Here is a 24,920-nt window from a genome sequence, read left to right on the forward strand (position 1 = left end):
GGGAAATTGACCTTCAGAAACTGCATGGAAAAGACAGGTTTTGCTAAGTAGTTTTGTGGTGTATTTATTATATGCGTTACAATGTGTGAGTAGGGTTGCCAACCTCCAGGTGATAGCTGGAGATCTCCTGCTGAACAACTGATCTCCAGTTTTAAGACCATCCCTGTCTGTAATCGGACCTGCCCCCTGATCGCAGGACCAACCAGAAACAGTGGCTCATGTGTTGCTTTGCTGTGCTTTCGATATGGGTAACCTACATTGATCCGCTGATGCAGGATATTGTCTATCTCCCCGCACAACAGACACCCTGTGAAGTGGGTGAGGCTGAGAGAGTGTGACTAGCCCAAGGTCGCCCAGCTGGCTTCATGTGTAGGAGTGGGGAAACCAACCTGGTTCACCAGATTCACCTCCGCCGCTCATGTGGAGGAGTGGGGAATCAAACCCGGTTCTCCAGATCAGACTCCCCTGCTCCAAGCCACCGCTCTTAACCACTACACCATGCTGGCTCTCCTACACGCTGGCTCTCCTACACCACACTAGCAGGCACCAAATTGCAGCTACCCTGCAAATTTGGTGCCTGCTAGCTTCCATAGCAGAGTGGGGATTTGAATCTGGGTCTCCCAGATCCTAGTCTGAAACTCTAATCACCACACCACCCTGGCTCTCTGGATTCCCTTGGACCTGCATAATCGGGAAGCCCTCTAATAGGCTGTGAGGGAACGAGTGGCTTTTAAGCATTACTTAAACAAGACGCAGATTCATTTTTTAATAGAAGCTTTTCTGTTCTGCGTCAGGGGGAAGTAATTGTTCGCGAGCTTTTCGTTCCAGAGACCTCCCACTTACACAGCACAGCTCAATTACTGTGGACAATTCAGTCCCGGTGCCTAATGAAGTACCAGCTGCATTTAATTCCTGAGAGACATCTACTTTAATAGGATACGTAAAACTATGGCACATGGCAGGCAGGCAGGCAATGTAGGATTATTGCGTTCAGAAATAGCCACCAACTGAGAACCACATCTTCCCCAAAAGGGAGAGAGACGCTTGAAGAAGAATCACATCTCCAGTAAACAATCCTGTCTTTGCAGTAGCTTCAGATTTTTCCAGAGTGATAGATCTGATCTGGTTGAATGTAATCTGCTTCATATCATTTTGTTGGGTTGTCAACTCAAGGTGGAGAAATTCCTGGAGATTTGGGGGTGCATCCTGAAGAGGGCAGGGTTTGGGGAGGAGAGGGAGCATAAATGCCACAGAGTCCTACAAAGCAGCCATTTTCTCCAGAGGATAGGGTTGCCAGGCCCCTGTTTGCCACCGGCAGGAGGTTTTTGGGGTGGAGCCTGAGGAGGGCAGGGTTTGGGGAGGGGAAGGACTTTAATGCCATAGAGTCCAGTTCCCAAAGCGACCATTTTCTCCAAGGGAACTGATCTCTATCGGCTGGAGATCTCTGGCTAGTACCTGGAGGTTGGCAACCCTACCTGAGGAACTGGTATCTGTCACCTGGAGGTCAGTTATAATTCCAGAAGATCTCCAGGCCTTACCTGGAGGTTGGCAGCCTTATCATTTTAGCATTTCTCCCAGCTGACAAATGTTGCATGGAACCTCTTCACAGAACTCATTGCCACAAGATCTGTTGATGGCCCCTGGTTTAAACATCATTTTAAAAAAGATTTAAACTGATTCACGGTAGCACACTTTCCCAGCATAACATCAAAGGAACAGGAGCTCACTTCCACATGAGCTTGCCGGTGAATTAAGATTTTCTCCGGAGGAGGCCTTATTCTGAGTGTGCACGCCTTCAGAGGCAAGGAGAGGTGAAGCAAGGCTAGCAGAAAGAGGATTTCCTCAGTGGTAGCTTGGCCCTGGAGAGGTGGGCTAGGGGTGGGTAGCAATGATTCTGGGGGCCCAGTTTTATTTACTTTATTTATACCCTGCTTTTCTCCCCAACAGGGACCCAAAAGCAGCTTACATCCTTATCCTCTCCTCCGTTTTATCCTCACAACAAACCAGTGAGGTAGGCTAGGCTGAAAGCGTGTGACTGGCCCAAGGTCACCCAACAAGCTTCCATTGGCAGAGTGGGGATTCGAACCGGGGTCTCCCAGATCCTAGCATGATACTTTAACCACCGCAACATGCTGGCTGTCTGGCCCCATCTTGGACTTTTGACTGGGACCCCAGAATCACGAAGACTGCTGTACCTCAGATTTGAACAAAAACTGTTAAAAAGAATAGGAGCCCCTGGGAATATTCAAGTTACATTTCTGGGCACAGAGTAAAGAATTAAATATTTAAGGCTTTCAGGCTTTATCAAAAGATTACCCTAGAGAATCAGGAGGTTACAGTCTTTGCAGGGCTGCCAATCTTCAGGTGGCACCTGGAGATCCCCTTCTATTACAATTGATCTCCAGGCGACAGAGATCAATTCCCCTGGAGAAAATGGCTGCTTTGGAGGGTGGTTTCTATGGCATTCTACCCTGCTAAGGTCCCTCCTCACTTTAAACCCTGCCCTCCCCAGTCTCCACCCCCAAAATCTCCAGGTACTTCCCAATCCAGAGTTGGCAACCCTACAATCTCTCCCCTGTCACTCTAAGACGGAGAAAGGAGGTGAGATTTTTGACTTGGAGAGGAATAAGGGCCAAGTTTCTCTCCAATGAGGTATCCCCTTTAAGCTAATGACAAACCTGGGCAGTGTAGCAGTCAGAGTGTTGGACAAGGAATGGGGGGGAATTGAGTTCAAATCCCTGCTTGCCAAGAAATTTTCTGGATTAAGCTTACTCTCAGCCTAACAACCTACTCCTCAGGGTTGTTGTGAGGATAACACGTACACTTCCCTGAGCATCTCGGCAGGAAGGTGGTTTAAGAATGTACTACATACTTAAATAATGAGCAAACAGTCTCTGTTTGCTCTTTTGAGGGAGGACAAAAAATTACAAATATATTATACTCAGAAGAAGAAGTAAAAACAGTAAAGCTTAATGAATTAGACAAAGAAGCAGCTGTAATTTCACAGCAGTGTAATTGAGTGGCGAGGCGAGAAGAAAGCGTCTGTCCTGGCAGGAAGAACACCACTAACATTTAAATATAGAACAGCTAATTCATACTGCCAGTCAAACTGGGAATAACTTTCTTTCTCCATAAGGGAAGTCTAATAATCTTGCTAGATTTACTTGCATTTTACATTAATTAAAATTAATAAAATTAAAATTCCACTAATGAAAGTTGATGGATTCAACAGGACTTTTTAGAAACATATCGGTAGATGAAAGAAGAAATACACAAATGAAAAGGACCGGTCTGACCTAGGGTTACCAGGTCCCCCCTGGCCATCAGGCATGGGAGGGCTACGGTGGTCAGATCCAGGTTGTAAAACTCTTGGAGATTTGGGGATGGAGCCTGGAGCGGACAGGGACCTCAGTGGGGCACAGTGCCATAGAGCCCCCACCCCTCCAAAGCATCCATTTTCTCCAGGGGAACCGATCTCTGTAGTCTGGAGATGAGCTGTAATTGCAGGGGATCCCCAGGTCCCACCTGGAGCTTGGCACCCCCAGACCACCCATTTGCACTTAATCCAATGAGGAAAGCTTATAAAATAATACTAACTATTGATCCCCAGGTCCTCCCTGAAGGTTGGCATCCCTAATCTGACCTGATCTTTCTTCAGAAAACTTGTTCTGCAAAAGCATGAATTGTTTCCGAGTCCAGTATTTAAAGGGGAAAGATAGTATACAGCTGCTCCATCCAAGACCTTTTCCGCACACTCAAGTTACTCCTGATTTTCTTGGGAGTTGATCGGAATCTGTTTGGACAGGGTTCTTCCGCACGTCTTCCCTCCCTATGCATTTTTCAGTTGTGGAGTCAGTTTATTTTCTTCTGCACTTGGCTTAAATAAGGAGGATTTTCAAGGGAGAGTGCTGTTATCATCGGCGGCATTATTGGCGGTGTCACAGCACCCCCCCTTTTTTTAAAAAGCAGCCTTAAAATATCACTGCGATGTTGTAGCATTGTAATGATTAGGGTTGCCAACCTCCAGGTACTAGCTGGAGATCTTCTGCTATTACAACTGATCTCCAGCCGATAGAGATCAGTCCCCCTTGAGGAAATGGCCGCTTTGGTAATTGGACTCTATGGCATTGAAGTCCCTCCCTTCCCCAAACCCTACCCTCCTCAGGCTCCGCCCCAAAAACCTCCTGCTGGTAATAAAGAGGGACCTGGCAACCCTAGTAATGATAGTTTAAACAGGTTCTCTGAATTCCCAGCTTTCATTTTCTTAAATAGTAAGTGTCTATCCCTTTCCTAGGGTTGCCAACCTCCAGGAACTAGCTGGAGATCTCCTGCTATTACCACTGATCTCCAGCCGATAGAGATCAGTTCACCTGGAGAAAATGGCAGCTTTGGCCGTTGGACTCTATGGCATTGAAGTCCCTCCCCTCCCCAAACCCCGCCCTCCTCAGGCTCTGCCCCAAAACCTCCTGCCAGTGGCGAAGAGGGACCTGGCAACCCTAGGTTGGGAGTCCCATGTGGCTGGCTGTCCCGCCAACCCCATCACGATGAATGACGGGTGGTTCTCTGAGTGGGGAGGCTGTGTCTCGGGTGGCTGCTCCCAGGCCCTTGAATTCCTCATCGCTTAAGCCCTGAAACCTTTTGAGATATGAAAGACTTGTCAAGTCAGCATTGACCTTCTGGAATTTCACCAGCACGCCCCGGACTACATCCTGTCAGTCAGAAGAAGTGGGTTTGCCCTTTTCTGCTGTCAAACCACACCAACAAACGGAGCCACTCTTTTGTATAACAAATTGCTCAGAAATTGGCTTCCCGGCATGAATTTTCTTGGTGGTTTTTCTTGCTTCTGTCAGAATTCCATACCAAAGCATTTCTCTTTTATTGTAAATATTTAAACACCTTCAAACTGATCTGAATAACGTAAATGAAGGCAACGTGCACACGAACCCTGTTTGAACCAAACGTGTTCTGCCTGCGTCGCTTCTTCTAGACTCAAAGATGGACTTTGTGTAGTTCAGAGTGTAGCAGCTGAGATTGGACATTTTGCCTTCCACAAGGGTTGCTTAAGCTATGAAGTCTGACTTCACTTTAACTCCTGAGTGCTTTGGACCCGGGTTCTAGTTCTGACTCAGAGCCTGACTGTTTCCCGGTTTCTCTATCTCTGTTCCTCAGTTAGCAAGATCAGAATTATAATGGCCTGCTCCACAGGGCTGCCATGGGAATGAACTAAGAGCAAACGTAGATGTCCGCCTTGCTTGTGGGCTTCCTAGAGGCACCCGGTTGGCCACTGTGTGAACAGATGGCTGGACTTAATGGGCCTTGGTCTGATCCAGCAGGGCTTTTCTGATGTTCTCATGTTCTTTACATTTTTAACCCACCCTCTACTCCAGGTGGAGTACGTGATTGTCCCCACCTTCATTTTATCCTCACGCCAACCCTGTGAGGTAGGGTAGGCTGAGAGTGTGTGACTGGCCCAAGGGCACCCAGCAAGCTTCTGTGGCAGAGTGGACATTGAACCTGGGTTTCCCAGATCCAAGACGAACACTCTAACCACTACACCACACTGGTTATGGTGCTTATTATTTTATTCTGAAGTCCAAAGAGCCTCTGTGAAAAGTTGGCTCTTAATATGCAGCAAAGTAGCAGAAGCTGACTGCTTGCTGCTTTGCTTTTTGAGATTTCTGCTCTTTCTCGTCCTCCTATGGTTGCCAGCTCCATGTTGGGAAATTCCTGGAGATCTGGGGGTAGAGCCTGGTATGGCTGGAGTTCAGGGTAGGGAGGGACCTATAATGCCATGGAATTCACCCTCTGAAGCAGCCATTTCCTCCAGAGGCACTGATTGATGCTCTCTGGAGATCTGTTGTAATTCCAGGAAATCGCCAGGCCCCACCTGGAGGATGGCCACCTGGAGCCAGCGTGGTGGTGTGGTTAAGAGCGGTGGTGTGGAGCGGTGGAGTCTGATCTGAAGAACTGGGTTCGATTCCCCACTCCTCTACATGAGCGGCTGAGGCTAATCTGGTGAACTGGATTTGTTTCCCCACTCCTCCACATGAAGCCATCTGGGTGACCTTGGGCTAGTCACAGCTCTCTCAGCCCCACCTACCACACAGGGTGTCTGTTGTGGGGAAGGGAAGGTGGTTGTAAGCTGGTTTGATTCTCCCTTAAGCGGTAGAGAAAGTTGGCATATAAAAACCAACTCTTCTTCTTCTTCTTCTTTTTCTTCTTCCTCTTCCTCTTCCTCCTCCTCCTCCCATCTCCCAACTGTGCTGTGCGGAGAATGAGCAATAAGTTGTTATTGCTGGATACTTTTTAGCAGATAAAATCCTATTTATTACCCTGTCTGGAGCTGGGCTCTAGACGGAGCAAAGGTTAAAAACAGCGGCTCTCAGTGGGATAACAAGAGACTCCAGCGTCCTTTGCAGCGTAGTTGACTTCCGTGAAACGTGAACTGCTGAAGGTGGCGTCTGTCTTTGGATAGTGTCAAATAATGTTAAGTATCTGTCCAAAGGCCTGGGGAGGACATTCTTCACGGCCAAGGGGTCCTTCGGGGGCCCTCCTGCTCCTCCTGTAGATTGGCTGTTTGAGCACGGTCTCAATGGAAAAACAGACCCGCAGCTCTCAGCCTCTTCGTGAAGAGGTTGCCTCCTCCGGTCACAAATGAAGAGCTTGCCTCTTGTGAACTCAGGCAGATCGTGAGAGGGAGGGCAGGAAGGGTTGCGTCAGTGCTTGGCTCTCGTGGCCCTTTCTGAAAAGCCCGGGGTAATGCCAATCGCCACTTTGGGGTCAGGAAGGGATTTTCCTCCAGGCCAGTTTGGCCAGGGATCCTGGAGGGTTTTTGTTGCCATCTCCTGGGCATAGGATTGCCAGCTCCAGGTTGGAAAATACCTGGATATTTTTGGGGCAGAGCCTGAGGAGGGCGGGATTTGGGGTGGGGAGGGACTTCAATGCCATAGAGTCCAATTGCCAAAGCGGCCATTTTCTCCAGGTGGGCTGATCTCTATCGGCTGGAGATCAGTTGTAATAGGAGGAGATCTACAGCTAGTTCATGGAAGTTGGCAACCCTAGCGGCTGATCATTTCCTCCAGAGGGCCAACAGCAGGGCCCAGAAGCCGAGGCATTCCCCAGATGTTTCCTCCTGGCACTGGGATTCAGAGGTTGATTGCCTCTGAACATGGAGGTTCCTTTTAGTGAAAGGGAAAGTGAATTTGAGAGGTCCGGCTCAAGCTAAATGTGTGGGGGTTTTGAGAAGAGTTAAATGAATGTCCATAAGAACAGTGAGAGGTTTCCAAAGGGGTGGGGGTGGGAGAATCCTGCCCATCACCATCGTGGGGCTGGGAGCATCGTGTCTGACGATCGTCTTTTGCAATACACCACGGCTTTCAAGCTTGGCTAGAGCAGCTGCTACAGGCCAGCAGAAGCTGGAGCATACCTTGGAGTTTCACCCCCTAAGCTGTCGCTAAATGTATCCTCCCTCTCTAGGGTTGCCAACCTCCAGGTACTAGCTGGAGATCTCCTGCTATTACAACTGAACTCCAGCCAATAGAGATCAGCTCCCCTAGAGAAAATGGCCGCTTTGGCCATTGGACTCTGTGGCATTGAAGCTCCTCCCCTCCAAAACCCCTCCCTCCTCAGGCTCCGCCCCAAAACCCTCCCGCCAATGGGGAAGAGGGACCTGGCAACCCTACCCCTCTCCCCAAAAGGCTTGCAAGCTCTGGATTCCCCCCCACCCCCCGCTTAGTCAGAGCGCGGTCTGCTCTAAATAAGGGGAAAGGATCTGTCATGAGGACAACAGAAGCCGTGCGGCATGAGGCATGTCAGGATAGAAAGGGCACCTCTGCATTAAATCATCCTTCACCTTTCGTTGCTGTATCGATTCCGTCCGTTGCTGCCACGTAATCCAATCTCAGCTTTATTTCTGACTTCCCCGAAGTCTGGTGTCTCGTCTGTCTTTCGCTTCCTTACTGATAAAAGTTCTGGTCCGTCTTTGTGTCGTGCGGCGCCTGAGACACCTGACTGGTCTTAAAACACACACGTGCAGCTCTCCATTACAAGCATCGTAAAACATAAAAACATGGGGCGGGTGTGGTGGTGGATTCAAACTGAACTAAAACACACCAATCAATAGGAGTGTCCTAGCAAAGCATCCGGTTGATTTTAGGGCAGCTATGATGTTAACCCTGACCTGGATGGGCCAGGCTAGCCTGATCTCGTCAGATCTCAGAAGCTAAGCAGGGTCAGCCCTGGTTAGTATTTGGATGGGAGACCACCGAGGAAGTCCAGGGTTGCTGTGCAGAGGAAGGCACTGGCAAACCACCTCTGTTAGTCTCTTGCCTTGAAAACCCCATAAGGGGTCGCCATAAGTCGGCTGCGACTTGACGGCGCTTTACACACACAAATTTAGGAGCCCCGTGGCGCAGAGTGTTAAGCTGCAGTACTGCAGTCAAAAGCTCTGCTCACTACCTGAGTTCGATCCCAACGGAAGTTGGTTTCAGGTAGCCGGCTCGAGGTTGACTCAGCCTTCCATCCTTCTGAGGTCGGTGAAATGAGTACCCAGCTTGCTGGGGGTAAAGGGAAGACGACTGGGGAAGGCACTGGCAAACCACCCCGCAAACAAAGTCTGCCTTGGAAACGTCGGGATGTAACGTCACCCCATGGGTCAGGAATGACCTGGTGCTTACATAGGGGACCTTTACCTTTGCCTTTATGATGTTAAACCGCAACTGTCGCTGCTGCCCTGTGTCCCCTGGCAGGGTTGCCAACCTCCAGGTGAGGCCTAGAGATCCCTTGGCATTACAACTGATCTCCAGGTGACAGAGATCAGTTCTCCTGGAGAAAATGGCTGCTTTGGAGGGTGGGTTCTAGGACAGTATTCTACGCTGAGGTCCCTCCCCCTCCCCTGCTCTCCAAAGGCTACACCCCCAAATCTTCAGGAATTTCTCACCCCAGAGTTGGCAACCCTGTCCCCTAGGCTCCCTGGTTCTCTGGCATGCCAAGGCCTCTGGGGGCACTCTTTTTAGCACTCTAAAAAGGGCTTTTCCTGCTCCCAAACTTGGCACCCCCTTGAGCAGCCTCCTTCTGTGGTGCTCACTGGGTCACATTCTTTAGGTTCTCAGATGCTTGTTTAGAACTAGGGTTGCCAGGTCCCGCTTCGCCAACGACGGGAGGTTTTTGGGGCGGAGCCTGAGGAGGGGAGGGACTTCAATGCCATAGAGTCCAATTGCCAAAGCAGCCATTTTCTCCAGGTGAACTGATGCCTGTCAGCTGGAGATCAGTTGTAATAGCAAGAGATCTCCAGCTAGTATTTGGAGGTTGGCAACCCCATTTAGAGCATGTCCAGCAGTCAGGATTTTGCACATGGTTTGGAACATCCCGGCATTATCCCTGGGAAGCTTACATGTTGACCTAGAATGTGCCAGGATAATTTTGCCAGGAACTACCACTAGAGTCGCCAACCTCCTGGTACTAGCTGGAGATCTCCTGCTATTACAACTGATCTCCAGCGATAGCGATCCGTTCCCCTGGAGAAAATGGCCGCTTTGGCCATTGGGCAATATGGCATTGAAGTCCCTCCCTTCTCCAAACCCCACCCTCCTCAAGCTCCACCCCAAAACCCTCCTGCTGATGGCAAAGAGGGACCTGGCAACCCTACCACCCTTATGATCTAAGAGGCACACTCCAGAAGGCCTTGCAGGATTGCACAAGTAGTCCTGAAACTGAGGAGCTTGGCCCCGCAAATGATGCCCAAGGCTGCCGGGGCACCCACTGGCACCTTTCCTGGCATTTTCAGAAAGCGGATGGGGCCAGGTGAAGCTTCTGCCCACCTGTGGAGATTTGATTGGCCGTGTAGAATTTTAAACACATGGCTTTTGGCAGCAGCCGCTATCACAGCATTCTGCGGCTGAGCCCGCCCCGTGTTGTCAGAATTCCAAAGGTGCCCAGAGGTTCGGGGCTCCTCTTTTTAGAAGATCTGACTGGACACCCCAAGGGGTATGCACAGATGTCCTTGCAAGGAACTGCTCTTCGATTATCCATCTGTAACTGGGTTTGTGAGGCAGTAACAGGCTTCCAACTGGGAGGCAAAATTACTTTTCCATGGAAGGAGAACCCCAGCGATATTTCCCGCAACAATCCTTTGTTAACCTGGTAGGCTGTGCCCGGCTGCACTGTGATATTTAGACGTTAATTCTGGTGCCTTTTCTGCCTTCTGCCAGAAGAAATTAGCCAAGCTGCTGTTTCCAGCAGCCCGGTTAATAACCCAAACCAGGCTTTTATCTTTGGGAGTTGACAGACACTGGAGCTTATGGCCGAAAAGTTCAGGGACGTGATTATCGTTGACCTTCTCCTCCTGCCTAAGATTCTCACCCTGCATCCCTGGCCTTTGGCTTTGGTGGGGCTGCGTGTTTTGGAAAGAGTGGTGGCCACCACCAGCCAAGGCATTGTGCATTTCTCAGCAACCACATGCTTCAAAACACCATCCCACTGATGGCTCCTTCATAACTGCAGCTGGCAGCTCCTCAAACCGCTGTAGAAATATTCTGGGCAGAGCCAGAAAAGGAAAAACACAGAAAGGGACCATTAGAACTGCAGAAGTATCAATTGTAAAAGAAGCCCTGCTGAATCAGGCCAAGAGCCCATCTAGTCCAGCATCCAGATGCCAACAGGAGCCAGGCAAACACTGCTGGATGTCCACATGCTCGGTTTGCCAAGCCTGAGTAGGGACATTCCTATGGATTTTGAAGGTGGAGGATGGGGTTTGGGGCAGGGAGGGGCCTCAGCAGGATATAATGCCACAGAGTCCATTCTCCAAAGCAGCCATTTTCTCCAGCGGAACTGGAGATCTCCAGCCTAGAGGTTGGCAACCCTAAGCTCCAGGAGGGTGGGACTTCAGTGGGATACAATGTCACAGAGTCCACCTTTCTAACTGGCCACTTTCTCCAGGTGAACTGAGATCGGTTGTCATCCCAGGAGATCTCCAGCCTGGAGGTTGGCAATCCTAGGCCCCACCCACTTTCAAAAAACATTTGGTGAGCACCAGAAAAAGTTTAGGCGAGCACCACGTTGGGGTCCCCTGAGTTAATAAGAACATAAGAAAGGCCATGCTGGATCAGACCCAGGCCCATCACGTCCAGCAGTCTGTTCACACAGTGGCCAACCAGGTGCCTCTAGGAAGCCCCCAAACAAGACGATGGCAGCTGCATTGTCCTGCCTGTGTTCCACAGCACCCAATATATTCGGCATGCTCCTCTGATCCTGGAGAGAATAGGTATGCATCATGACTAGAATCCATTTGGACTAGTAGCCATAGGTAGCCCTCTCCTCCATGAACATGTTCTCTCCCCTCTTCAAGCCTTCCAAGTTGGCAGCCATCCCCACATCCTGGGGCAGGGAGTTCCACAATTTAACTCTGCATTGTGTGAAGAAATACTTCCTTTTATCAGTATCGAATCTCTCACCCTCCAGCTTCAACAGATGACCCCATGTTCTGGTATTATGAGAGAGGGAGAAAAGTTTCTCCCTGTCCACTCTCTCCACAGCATGCATAATTTTATAGCCCTCTATCATGTCTCCCCTTATACATGGTCAAAGCCTCTTCTCCACCAGTAGTATGCTATATTCATTTAACTGAATAGTTCAGCTCCGTCTGTCTTTATCCCCACCTTCCTCCAATGTGCTCTGGATGGCACCCTTGGTTCTCCTCCCCCCCCTTGTCCTCACATCCATCCTGTGAGGTAGGCTAGGCCCAGTGAGCATGCCTTTTTCTAAGATCACCAACAGGGAGCTTGATGGCTGAGGAGGAACTGGAGGCCGAGCCTCCCAGGTCTTAGTCAGACACCCTAACTGCTATACATTACTGCCGTGCACACTAGTAAACATGGCCAGCTGGTTTTTATATCCCGTTTTTCTCTACTGTAAGGAGTCTCAAAGCGGTTTACAATCACCTTCTCTTCCCACCCCCCTCCAAAACAGACACCTTGTGAGGTAGGTGGGGCTGAGAAAGCTTGAAGAGAACTGTGACTAGCCCAAGGTACCCAGCAGGCTTCATGTGGAGGAGTGGGAAACCAACCTGGTTCTCCAGTTGGTAGCCATGTTAGTCTGTTTGCAGTAGTCAAAAAGGGCAAGAGTCCAGTAGCACCTTAAAGACTAACAAAAATATTTTCTGGTAGGGTATGAGCTTTCGTGAGCCACAGCTCACTTCTTCAGATACAGCTAGAATGTGAATCCATTGGTCTTTAAGTAGAGGAACAGTATGTAAATGTGAATAGCAAGCTTGATGGGATTAGGTGTGATATGCAGAAGAGTCTGTGATGTCCAGGGGAGAGATGGGTGTGGAGAAATCAGCATTGGTAATGGGCCATGAATGCAAGGTCTTTATTCAGCCCAGGTAAATGCATTGACTAAAGTTCCTCTACTTAAAGACCGATGGATTCACATTCTAGCTGTATCTGAAGAAGTGAGCTGTGGCTCACGAAAGCTCATACCCTACCAGAAAATATTTTTGTTAGTCTTTAAGGTGCTATTCAAGAAATGTGAGATTTCCAGGTGTGGGACTTCAAAAACAACAGCAGTTCTGGTGTGGACCTGGTGGGTGGTAAAGTCTCTGCAGCCTGCCAGATTGGTTGGGGCTGGTTTGGCACATCCACCCTAGGCTACTGAGAGAGGCGTGGGTTTCTTTGGCACATGCACACAGTTAAAATTACAACTGAAGAGGGCCAACGTTGGCTGGGCTCCACTGTGATTTCGCTCTCCCTAGAAGCTAAAAATGACTAAACTGAGGCTTGTGTACCTTGGTCATATTAGGAGAAGACAAGAGTCACTGGAAAAGACAGTCATGCTAGGCAAAGTGGAAGGTAGCAGGAAAAGAGGAAGACCCAACAAGAGATGGATTGACTCAATCAAGGCAGCCACGGCCCTCAGTTTGCAAGGCCTGAGCAAGGCTAATAGGGTTGGGTTGGGAAATACCTGGAGTTTTTGGGGGTGGAGCCTGAGGAGAGCGTGGTTTGGGGAGGGGAGGAACTTCAATGCCATAGAGTCCAATTGCCAAAGTGGCCATTTTCTCCAGGGGAACTGATCTCTATCCGCTGGAGATCAGTTGTAATAGCAGGAGATAATAGAATCGTAGAATCATAGAGTTGGAAGGGACCACCAGGGTCATCTAGTTCAACCCCCTGCACAACGGAGGAAATTCACAACTACCACCCCCCACCCCCAGTGACCCATACTCCATGCCCAAAAGATCTCCAGCTAGTACCTGGAGGTTGGCAACCCTAGCGCTTAACGATAGGACTTTTTGGTGGTCAATCATTCATCGGGTCGCCATAAGTTGGAAGCAACATGACAGCACTTAACATGTACCCAGCCTGCTTTCTTTCTCCGGTGAGAATCCCATTAGCATAGTGAGTGCCCCCCTTCAATTAATTACTGCTGCAGTTTCTCTTGATTGTCTTATCAAGGCCCCGGATCACTGCGTCCTCCACAGCCGAGGCAGCAGGCCTGAATCCCTGCACAGATCTTGACTTAAAAACCTGATTGCCTGATTATCGTACACTTTTGGCAATTAGGCGTCTTCGATGCTAAGGAAGGTTTCAGATTATTTTTAAACGTGTGCCCTTTCTTAGCTCCCTGTTGGTGGCGCAGCTGACTTTGGTGTGGTGGCGTCCTTGTCCTTGTGCGGTAGAAGGGGGGGGAAGCTTTAAGCCCACCTGCTGCAGAGGGGGGGGGGGGGCTCTGCAGCTCTCTTTATCTTGTTTTATGATTGTAAGCACAAATGTGCCCTTTGGTGCTGGAGAGAGTGCAGCGCATGGCCTTCACAGAATGAAGCAGTAGATAAGAGAAGGTTCATGAAATGGAAGGATTTTGCAGCAGAGGGCAGAGAAGGGCGTAGCCCCAGCGGCCCCTGGCTTTTGGTTAAAGGTTGACAGATACAGGAGCATTTGCTTATCTGTCTAACTGTCTGTCTGTCTGTCTCTCGGTAATACAAATGTAAAACCATTGTAGACTGTCAGTCTGCCCCCTCTCCAGAGACCTGCTTGAAGCATAGGGTTGCCAACTCTGGGTTGGAAAATGCCTGGAGTTTTTTTTTGGGGGGGGGGGTTGAAGCCTGGGGGAGCGTGGAGTTTGGGTAAGGGAGGGATATCGGCAGGGATGTGATGTCATAGAGTCCACCCTCCAAAACTGCCATATTCTCCAGGGAACTCATCCAGTGTGGTGTAGTGGTTAAGAGACGTGGTTTGGTTTGGAGCAGTGGACTCTGATCAGGAGAACTGGGTTTGATTTTGTTTTTTTTAATTATTATTGTGTGTGTGTGTGTGAAGTGCCGTCAAGTTGCTTCCGACTCATGGCAACCCTATGAATGAAAGTCCTCCAAAATGTCCTATCTTTGACAGCCTTGCTCAGATCTTGCAAATTGAAGGCTGTGGCTTCCTTTATTGAGCCAATCCATCTCTTGTTGAGTCTATTATTATATAGTATTGATGAAAACAGAACAGGAACTAATTACAACAGGAATTGAGACGACTACAAATGATATAGAAGGACACAATCCAAAGTCTCCTTTAGAGATAACATAGTAAACATATAATAATAAACATGTTATTGCTCGGGAAAAGATAATAAATTCGATATTAAATACAAATATAGGCAATACATAATAAGACGTGTAACAAGATAATACAAATCACCACAATACTTATGCAGATGGTTTCTCTGATATTTTGAGTAAGTAGTAGTGGTATTACTTATTAATTATTGAATTATATTTCTACTGTGGACTGCATTCAGAATTCTAATTCTTTCCAGTAAGACAACCGTCATTTATGCCTGGGAGTTGTACCTGAGGTTCGTTGCTCGCTGGACCCACACTTTCCTGTTGGGAATCTCTGCACCAGCAGTCTCCAAACTCAAATCATGTCCCCGCCCCTTTAAACGCTGCTTTGTAATTGGCTTTCTTTGTAGAGCTTACCATGAGAGAAAATCCCCCCCCCCAATTGCCACATAAAATTGTTTAAAAAAAAAACCCAACAAAAATGGAGCAATCTGAAGGGAAGGGGTGGGGGGAGAGAAAACCAAGCATCGGTTTTAAAAAGACTTTCTTGTGGTTAGATAGAGCTCCCAGGAAGTAGGGTTGCCAACCTCCAGATAGTACCTGGAAATCTCCCGCTATTACATCTGATCTCCAGCCGATAGAGATCAGTTCATCTGGAGAAAATGGCTGCTTTGGCAATTGGACTCTATGGCATTGAAGTTCCTGGCAACCCTAGGTAGAGGGAAGTATTTGAATCCCCTCCTCTGGACACACTGCTTTGTAATTGGCTGTGAGCAAAACCAAGCTTGTGTGCCCCACGCTTTGCCTTCTGCACGGGGATTTCACCCTGGCTTTGCTCTGGGAAGATGGAAGAGTCGGGTTAACAGAGGAATGGGAAGACCCGGACATTGTGAGGGCTGGCAGCGAGGTCATCTCTAATGGACAGAAAACTCATTCATAACACCAAGGTACAACCGATTCAGACTGGGGGCGAACGTGAGTGAAAGTTTTCTCCATCTTAGTTAAAGTAAGTTCTTAACCATAAGCACAGGACCTGCTGCTTTGATGCTGGTCCGTGCCAGTCTGCTGAACCCCGCCTTTGGCCCCCTCAAATGCTTTGGAACCTGTTTCTTGAGTAGTCCTGTCTGTTGTTCCTTCCTGCGCCTTCCCCCCTTCACGCGCCTGCTCCCTTTTCCTTTGCCCAGGCCCACATCTTTGACCTAAGCATCAACAAGTACGAGCCCATCTGCAGCCAGGCCGTGGTGGCCAAGAAGAAGAACAAGATCACCCACATCCAGTTCAACTTCATCTACCCCATCGTCATCATCGGAGACGACCGTGGCCACGTCACCTGCCTGAAACTGTCTCCCAATCTCCGCAAGATGCCCAAGGTAAGCCCTTCGGATGTTGCCCCTTCCGGCCAATGCAGTCGAATCAATCCCACATATAGTGCTGCCCTGTGAATTCTATGATGAAATCAGAACAAACACTGTTTCCCTTCTGTCTCGTTTTAAGCATCTGGACCTCTTTCTTGGGGGTATGGAGTTAGCCCTGGTCAAACTATTGCTTCAAGATAGAGAATAAGACTGCTGATATCATACTGCCCTTGTGCAAATCTATGGTGAGACCACACTTGGAATACTGTGTACAGTTCTGGTCACCGCACTCCAAAAAGTACATTGCAGAAAAGAGTAACCAAAATGATTAGGGGATTAGAGCAACTGCCCTATGAGGAGTGGTTAAAACAGTGCTGTTTAGCTTGGAAAGAAGGCAGCTAAGGGGAGACATGATAGAGGTCTATAAAATTTTGCATGGTTTGGAGAGAGTGGACAGGGAGAAGCTTTTTTTCCTCTCTCATAATACTAGAATGCGGGGTCATCTGCTGAAGCTGGAGGGTGAGAGATTCAAAACTGATATAAGGAAGTATTTCTTCACACAACGCATAGTTCAATAGTGGAACTCCCTGCCCCAGGATGTGGTGATGGCTGCCAACTTGGAAGGATTTATGAGGGGAGTGGGCATGTTCATGGAGGAAAGGGGTATTCATGGCTACTAGTAAAAATGGATACTATCATGATGCATCCCTATTCTTTCCAGGATCAGAGGAGCAGGCCCATTATATCAGGTGCTGTGGAAGACAGGCAGGATAATGCTGCTGCAGTCATCTTGTTTGTGGGCTTCCTAGAGACATCTGGTTGGCCACTGTGTGAACAGCCTGCTGGTCCTGATGGGCCTGGGTTTGATCTAGCACGGCTTTTCTTATGTTCTTATGATAAGGAGGCAGCCGTATCCCATGCAGTGGCAAACGTCTGCCACTCACAAGTAAAGAGATGGACTAATGGCCTTATTTATACAGTACTAACATATTGTAGCTGAGGTTCGCATAAGTCACTTCAGGCAGCTATATAATTATCCTTAGCTTATTTGTTCAATCAGGGGTTTTTAGTGTTTGATTTTATACAGTTGTTAATACAGTTTTTCTCTTTTTATAACAATTGTAATTTGTATATATGCTGGTCTTTGACTGTAATAGTAAAGATTGATTGGAGCTCTTTGGGATGGGACATGGGGAAACCAGAGGCGGCGTCCGGAGTGGTGCGGAATTTCTGGACTGCTGAACAAGGTAGCCCTGTCTTTTAAAGTCCAAATCACACGCAGCATGCCTTTGGCATCGGCCTGTTGAAGGTGCCAAGAGGCGTCTTGATCTAAGCTGATCTTGGAACTGCTTCAGACCAGCATAGATAATCACTTCAGTTCAAGCTTCTACACATGCTGAATAATGCACTTTGCATCTGGATGTTACTGTGTGAAGCAGCAAACTCTGCTTCCAAATGATCACTAAAGTGCATTGAAAGTGGATGAAAAGTGCATTATTCAGTGTGTGCGAAAGTGCACAAATGCCCAAGTGTCTGTTTCACTGTGCGGATGTGCAGTTGGTGGCAGGTTCCTGCTGTGTGCAGTATGGAATGTGTGCATTCAGCACATGCTGGGCTTTATAGGCAACTGTTCCAGGATAGGCTAGGGAATGCTCAGGTACCGTGCTAGTGCTTCCTCTTGGGCAGGGTACAGGGAGAGGCCGTGGCTCAGTGGCAGAGCATCTGTTTGGCATGCAGAAGGTCCCAGGTTCAATCTCCGGCATCTCCAGTTAAAGGGACTAGGCAAGTAGATGATGTGAAAGACCTCTGCCTGAGACCCTGGAGAGCCGCTGCCGGTCTGAATAGACAATATTGACCTTGATGGACCGAGGGTCTGATTCAGTATAAGGCAGCTTCATGTGTTTATGTGTACACTTTTGGTTAGTGTCAGAGGACAATGAAAGATCTGACAGCTGTCCAGTTCTCGGTTGTAAGATTAATGCAAAGTTCTTGAGGGCAGCTGGGGCTTACTGCAGTACAATCTACTCTGCTCATCACATCTGTGGTCAGGGGATCAACCCCAACCTCAAATCCCCCACAGTGCTGTTCTATTCCCACCTCTTCCCCAGTCATACTCCCCATGCCCCCACCTGCCAAGGTGAGGCAGGTAGCAACTAGAGACGGGGCTTTCTCAGTGTTGGCACCGCACCTTTAGAAGGCCGTCCCCCTTGAGGCCAGTGGGGTGCCTACCTTATTGCCTTTTAAGCACCAGGCACATTTCTTTTCACCCAGCCTTTTAGCTGAGGTCTTCAGTCTTTTTAAGCTCTTTTTGTGGTCTGATTTTGACCCCAAGGACTGTCTGGTAGTTTTCGTTTTAGGCTGCTCAGAGTGTTTGCTGCGGTTTTTATGCCCCAACTTATTCTTAAGATTTTATGGTAAAGCTTAATAATTTATGATGTTTTTGTGATTTGATCGGATTGTTTTTCTTGGTGAGCCAGCTTGAGGTGACCTGTGGAGAGGTGGCCTGTCAATTCTCTAAACACTATAAATAATGTTCCACTAAAGAGGATTCTGAAATGCTCTGTAAACCCTCCAAATGTACGAGGTTCTCTGAGTGCCAAAGAGCTTCTTCCTGGAAACTCTGCCTGGAACTCTTTGACCGATTGCCTGTCTAACAGCACCTTTATCAGCCTTTCCCTGGAGATTAAAAGATGAAGCATGCCATCCAGGGTAGGTGCAAAGGGGGATGGATTGGCCCTTTAACTCACTGGGAAAGGCCCTGGTGGGCCAATGCCCTTTGGAATCAGGGGCAAGGGGAGATCTGGGGCTCCGATCCATCCAGTAGCTGCCTGAGTCTGAGCTGAGCATCCTTTGGGGTGCTGCCAGCAGCCTGTTGACTGGGGGCCACAGGGCTCATCTAAGGTTGTCAGCCTCCAGGTGGGACCTGGAGACCTCCCAGAATTACAGCTGCTCTCCAGACTACAATGATCAGTTCCCCTGGAGAAAATAGATGCTTTGGATGGTGGATTGTATGGCATTATACCCTTCTGAGGTTTCCCCGCCCATCCCCGCTCAAACACTGTCTTCTTCGGGCTCCGCCCCCAAAATCTCCAGGAATTTCCAATCCCAGAGATGGCAACCCTAGCCTCAGCTCAGAGTGCTTCTGGGCTGTTTGAACTTCCCAGGTAGGGTTGTCAGCCTCCAGGTTGTGGCTGGAGATCTGCTATCACAACCGATTTCCAGACTAATCGAGATCAGTTTCCCTGGAGGAAATGGCAGCGTTGGAGGGTGAACTCCGTGGCATCATACCCCATTGAAGTCCCTCCCCTCCCCAAACCCTGCCCTCCCTAAGCTCTGCCCCCCAAATCTCCAGGAATTTCTTAACCCAGAGATGGCAACCGGATTCCCAGACCACCTCTGATTACACAGTGAATCCTGAGGGGGGGGTTTGTCTCCACTGGCTTGTTCTGATTTTTAAAATCCTGCTTTCTCATGAAAACTCACAACATCTTAACAATGAATAATGCCTCAAAAACGCAAGTGGTGAATTGCTGCTATAAGCAGAGCCTTTGAAACTTCTGGGGCTTATCCTGATGCCGAGCGTTTCTTCCAAACGTTTTCCTCCTCTCAGCTGAGATCTGTTCCATGTTCCAGCGCAAAACGGGTGTTCCAGGTACCTGCCCCATGACAGTGGCTTCCGAAAGGGCCTCTAGCACCCCACTGCCGTAAAGGGCAATGCTGCTGAAACACTTTGGGGATGCAAATGCTCCTCTGCATCTTGTTTGAGTAGCTTTTCCCCCTTTGCAAGCAGATATTAATAGCTCAAATGCTTTTCGTAGGCACTCATTCTGTCTTCTTGATTACCTCCATCAGCAAGGATGTCATTCCCAAGGGCAGCCCAGTCCCCTTGTGGCAGTCAGCTCTGTTTTGCAGCCAAGAGGGGCGATGTCTTGCTGGCAGCTTGGCTCTTCTCCTCCACCCGTTGCTTTCTTGGCGTTATGGCTCAGTCTGCTTTTGGCATTACTTGCCCGCTTCCAGCATTTCCTGCAAACCGATTGCTACAAAAGCATCTCCTCTTTGAGAGAGCCAGCATGGTGTAGTGGTTAAGAGCGGTGGTTTGGAGTGTTGGACTCTGACCTGGAGTACCGGGTTTGATTCCCCACTCCTCCACATGAGCGGAGGAGGCTAATCTAGTGAACTGGATTTGTTTCCTCACTCCTACACACGAAGCCAGCTGGGTGACCTTGGGTGAGTCACACTCTCTCAGCCCCACCTACCCCACAGGGTGTCTGTTGTGGGGAGAGGAAGGGAAGGGGATTGTAAGCCGGTTTGATTCTCCCTTAAGTGGCAGAGAAAGTCGGCGTATAAAAACCAACTCTTCTTCTTTGCATGTGATTTACAGACCAATCTGAGTGGTCATGGATCTGATCAAAAGGAATCCCTTGGTAAAGGGGTGGGATTCATAGGGTTGCCAATTCCCTCTTGGAAAATACCTGGAGATTTGGGGGGTAGAGGCTAGAAAGAGCCAGTTTGGGGGAGGGACCTCAGAGGGGCACAATTCTGTAGAGTCCACCCTCCAAAGCAGCCATTTTCTCCAGGGGAACAGATCTCTCTTGCCTGGACATCATTTGTAATCCTGGGATATCTCCATCTCCAAACCTGGTGGTTGGAAACCCTAGATTCCACTGAGTCTTTTTCTCTGGCCCTTCCTTCTGCCATTGACACTCATTTATATGGCATTCATGCCAAACAATTCCAGTTCTCTGTCCATTTCGCCCTCCTGTTGTTGGTCTGTTGTCATACACTGAAAACTTCCACCACCACTGAAATACTGGCCTTTCCAGTGTTTAACTGACCATAGCATATAACCTGGGGCAGAAGAACTGCCAGTGATGTTGGTGTGGATGATGTGTAATTCAGGGAGGGGCTGTGGTTCAGCGGTAGCCCCACTATTTTGCACGCAGAAGGCCCCAGGTTCAATCCCCGGCATCTCCAGTGAAAAGGATCAGGCACTAGGTGATGTGAAAGACCTTTCCCTGCCTGAGACCCTGAGATCTCTATTGTTTGGGGTTCCATTATATCAGCGGGAGATCTCCAGCCACCACCTGGAGGTTCAAACCAAAAAGAAACTGAGCTGCTTAAACAATGTTATTCAAACTATACAGCTACTATGGCTTATATAACCAATCACAAACAAAGTGCTATTATTTCTAGAATTCTCTTTTATATATATCTTTTATCACAATTTCCAACAGAAATTATGTCACAATTCTAGTTTTTACCAATGCTGCCTGAAGTACATATACATTCAACTTATTTATACAATTTTGAATGTGGAAAAAGCTCAGAATAGTCCATAAAGTATGCAAGGGGTGGAACAGGGTCCCAGTAAAAAATCCTGTTTCCCAATCTTCGTCAGCCACCCGTGACACTTTTATGCATATGTTTTCCACTTCATTTCCATTTCTTTTGAATGGTAGCAGCCATATGATGGAGCAAAAGTTTCTATATTTTCCTATTAGTCAAGATTATCTGACAAGAATTAGGATCACACTTCTGTCTCTGACAAGCTTCCTTTTCCACATTCAAAACTGTATAAATAAGTTGAATGTATATGTACTTCGGGCAGCATTGGTAAAAACTGTGACATAATTTCTGTTGGAACTTGTGATAAAAGATATATATAAAAGAAAATTCTAGAATTAATAGCATTGTGTTTGTTATAGGTTATATAAGCCATAGTAGCTGTACCACCTGGAGGTTGGCAACCCCACCACATTCGACCCTTCTGCTTGTGTCTGTTGCCGCTGCTTGGAAATGCACGTGATTATTCTGGGAGGAAGGGTTAGATTCGAGTCCAGGAGCACCTTACAGACCAACAAGAGTTTTAGGGTATAAGCTTTCGAGAGTCCAAGCTCCCTTTTTGTCAGGCAGGAGTAGAAATGGAAATCTTGGAGTCCTTTTATCCTAGTCAGAAGGAGGGAAGGGGTGTTGTAAAGAATGCTTGTAAAAGATGCAAAGGTCTCATGCATATTGTAATCAGAGAAAGAGATTTCTGCAATAAGGCTCAGAACACACAATAGTTTCTCAGAGAGTGGAAGGTGATACTCCGGAGGGGTTGTGCCCCCTGCTGAAAGTGCTCACCTTTCTTTTGCTTCCATGGAACTGGTTTTGCAGGTCTTTGGAGCACCACGAAGCTGGCAGAGGGTGAGCTCTTGGTAGCAGTGCCTCTGCCAGAGTGACTGTTGCCAGCACTGGGTTGGGAAATACCTGGACCATTAATGCATTTGAGAGATTCAAAACAGAGAAAAGGAAGTATTTCTTCACACAAAGCATAGTTAAACTGTAGAACTCCTTGCCCCAGGATGTGGTGATGGCTGCCAACTTGGAAGGCTTGAAGAAGGGAGTGGACATGTTCATGGAGGTTGGCTACTAGTATCCATGGCTACTAGTCAAAATGGATACTAGTCATGATGCATACCTATTCTCTCCAGGATCAGAGGGAGCATGCCTATTCTATTAGGTGCTGAGGAACACAGGCAGGATAATGCTGCTGCAGTCGTCTTGTTTGTGGGCTTCCTAGAGGCACCTGGTTGGCCGCTGTGTGAACAGACTGCTGGACTTGATGGGCCCTGGTCTGATCCAGCATGGCCTTTCTTATGTTCTTATGCATGGCTGTTTCCTCCCGGTCACCCCACCAACTACTTTGGGGCTTTGCTGTGATTGTGCTAGCATTTTCCGTCCAGCAAAGGTCGCCTCGCACTCCCCACAAGTTCCTGTTTGTTTTCCATGCATTTTCTGATTGCTGGCTAAAACATGGGCAAAACACACAGGAACAGCCTGGGGAGGGGGGGGGGCTTGGGGAAGAGGGGGACTTCAGCAACGTCTGGTGCCATAGAGTCCGTAGACTGAAAAGGAACCTTTTTCTCCAGGGGAACTGATCTCTGTACCTGAAGATTAATTGTAGCAGCTGGAGCTCTCCAGGTGTCAGCTGGAGGTTGGGAACCCTAGCCATACCCTCTGACTTTTGAAAACTCTGGTATTTCCCAGCTCTGGAGTTGCCTCTGTGAAGTGCCCGAGCCGCTTTCCCTGCAGGACGACCACACCATTCCGAGCCTGATCCCTGTGCCCAGTTCAGGGTTCTGTGAAAAAAGCCCACAAGAAAATTGCCCACAGAAAAAAAAAACACGGTCATAAATGCACACAAGAAAAAAGCCCACATGGAAAAAACCCCACACGGGAAAAAAGCCCATACGGAAAAAAGCCCACACGGAAATAAGCCCACACTGAAAAAAGCCCACATGGGGAAAAGCCCACACAGAAAAATACTCACATTTGAATACTTAATATTATTTATTTGTTTTGTTTTTTAAAAATTACAGCCATAACATAATTTTTACAATCCATAACATAAATTTCACAACTATTAACATTAACAATTACTTAATAAAAAATAACTAGATCAGAAAGAACCGTATTTTATTATTTCCAAATCATGAAAACCACTATTTGTACTGGTATGATAATACCTGATAATTATTCATTTTTTATTCTTACATTTCACATTAATTTTATTCACACTTCTGTAAAAGTCTCTTATTTGTTATTTAACTGTATACTTTATTCCTTTACAGTGTTTATTTGACATGAAATTAAAGCCATTTCACTGTTTTTATATCTCTGCCAGCTGTTGAAAACAAATCCGGAATGAATGGGGACCCCCTGGATTAAATGAGGGACCAACATTCAATAATATATCGAGTAAATAATAATTCAAATATAAATCTTTACTGCAAATTAGCCAATCTCCTTAAGTAAGTAAGTTTATCTTCCACCTGCTCATACTCCTGCACAGAAGTGGCAACCATGTCATGTAGTGCCTCGTATCTTCTCTTTTTCACCTCTGGGCGACCTGCTTGTGCAGTAGCCAATGTTAATTTGTGTCAAGCCAGGTCCCTCAATAGCCCCCCTCTGCACTTCTCTCCCTCTTCAAATTGCAGCTTTTGTACAAACTACAACAAAAAAAATTTTGTTTAAGGAATCACTCAATTAATGAATGAATGTACAAACGAATGAATGAATGGCTAGCTGGTGAAATGAGTGCTCCATGTATTGTGTTCGCAAAGCTGATCTCGATGTTGCCATCTTCATTACATTTGTGTTTGCACCAACTTGATCTTTAATACCCCCGTCATATAGATAAGGGACTGTTAACCCTTTTTGATACATGTACTGGGCCCATAAGAAGAAGAGTTGGTTTTTATATACTGACTTTCTCTACCACTTAAGGAAGAATCAAACCAGCTTACAATCACCTTCCCCTCCCCACAACAGACACCCTGTGAGGTAGGTGGGGCTGAGAGAGTGTGACTAGCCCAAGATCACTCAGCTGGCTTCATGTGGAGGAGTAGGGAATCAAACCTGGTTCTCTAGATCGGAGTCCACCACTCCAAACCACCACTCTTAACCACTACACCACGCTGGCTCTTTCCCCCTAAAGGGGGAAAGGAAAAGCATATATTGCCTTATCCTGAAGAGAAGAGTCCACGGGGCTGTATTCCAGGGCAGAAGAGAAGGGAGGCAAAAGCCAAATTGAAACCGTTAAAAAAAGTTAGGGGTCCAAAATGAGGGATTTAGTGATTCAGTGAAAGGGCAAAAAGTCCAGGAAGCGAGCCAACTGCAAAACTGGGGCAGCAGGCTCATTCGATCAAGAACAGGGGAGATGGAGAGAGAGTTTGAGGTGGGCTGATGGAGTGTGTGTGTGCGGGGGGTGGGGACGGCTCCAGCTGTTCTGACAAAGGCAGAGCTGCAGCTTGATGATATTTTGCTTGGTTTGGGATCGAACGGCTGGAAGGGGCTGGATGAGGAGGAGAGACCTATAGCTGCAGCGTACGAGCTGGCAAACTGGAGTCCATCAGTCTCCAGAGCATCTGGGATTTTCTGGAGGACAAAAGGCCTTCAGTCTGTCTGCCCTTTGCAGCGCTCCTTCATGGGAGATGCCTCGTAATTCAAAGATCCCCTGCTTTGATCATAGAATCATAGAGTTG

At 47.9% G+C, this 24,920-nt stretch overlaps 1 protein-coding gene across 1 annotated transcript in view; it reads left to right on the forward strand.

Annotated features, from left to right (window-relative positions):
- The window catches only part of DNAI1 (dynein axonemal intermediate chain 1), a 143,963-nt gene that overhangs the window by 83,109 nt on the left and 35,934 nt on the right, over positions 1 to 24,920 (forward strand). Inside the window, exon 18 of the mRNA XM_056849093.1 lies at positions 15,724 to 15,909. Coding sequence (XP_056705071.1) covers positions 15,724 to 15,909 — 186 coding nt within the window. The remainder of the gene's footprint in view (positions 1 to 15,723; positions 15,910 to 24,920) is intronic.

The sequence above is a fragment of the Euleptes europaea genome, chromosome 4, assembly GCF_029931775.1.
Source record: "Euleptes europaea isolate rEulEur1 chromosome 4, rEulEur1.hap1, whole genome shotgun sequence".
In the NCBI taxonomy this organism is placed as follows: domain Eukaryota; kingdom Metazoa; phylum Chordata; class Lepidosauria; order Squamata; family Sphaerodactylidae; genus Euleptes; species Euleptes europaea.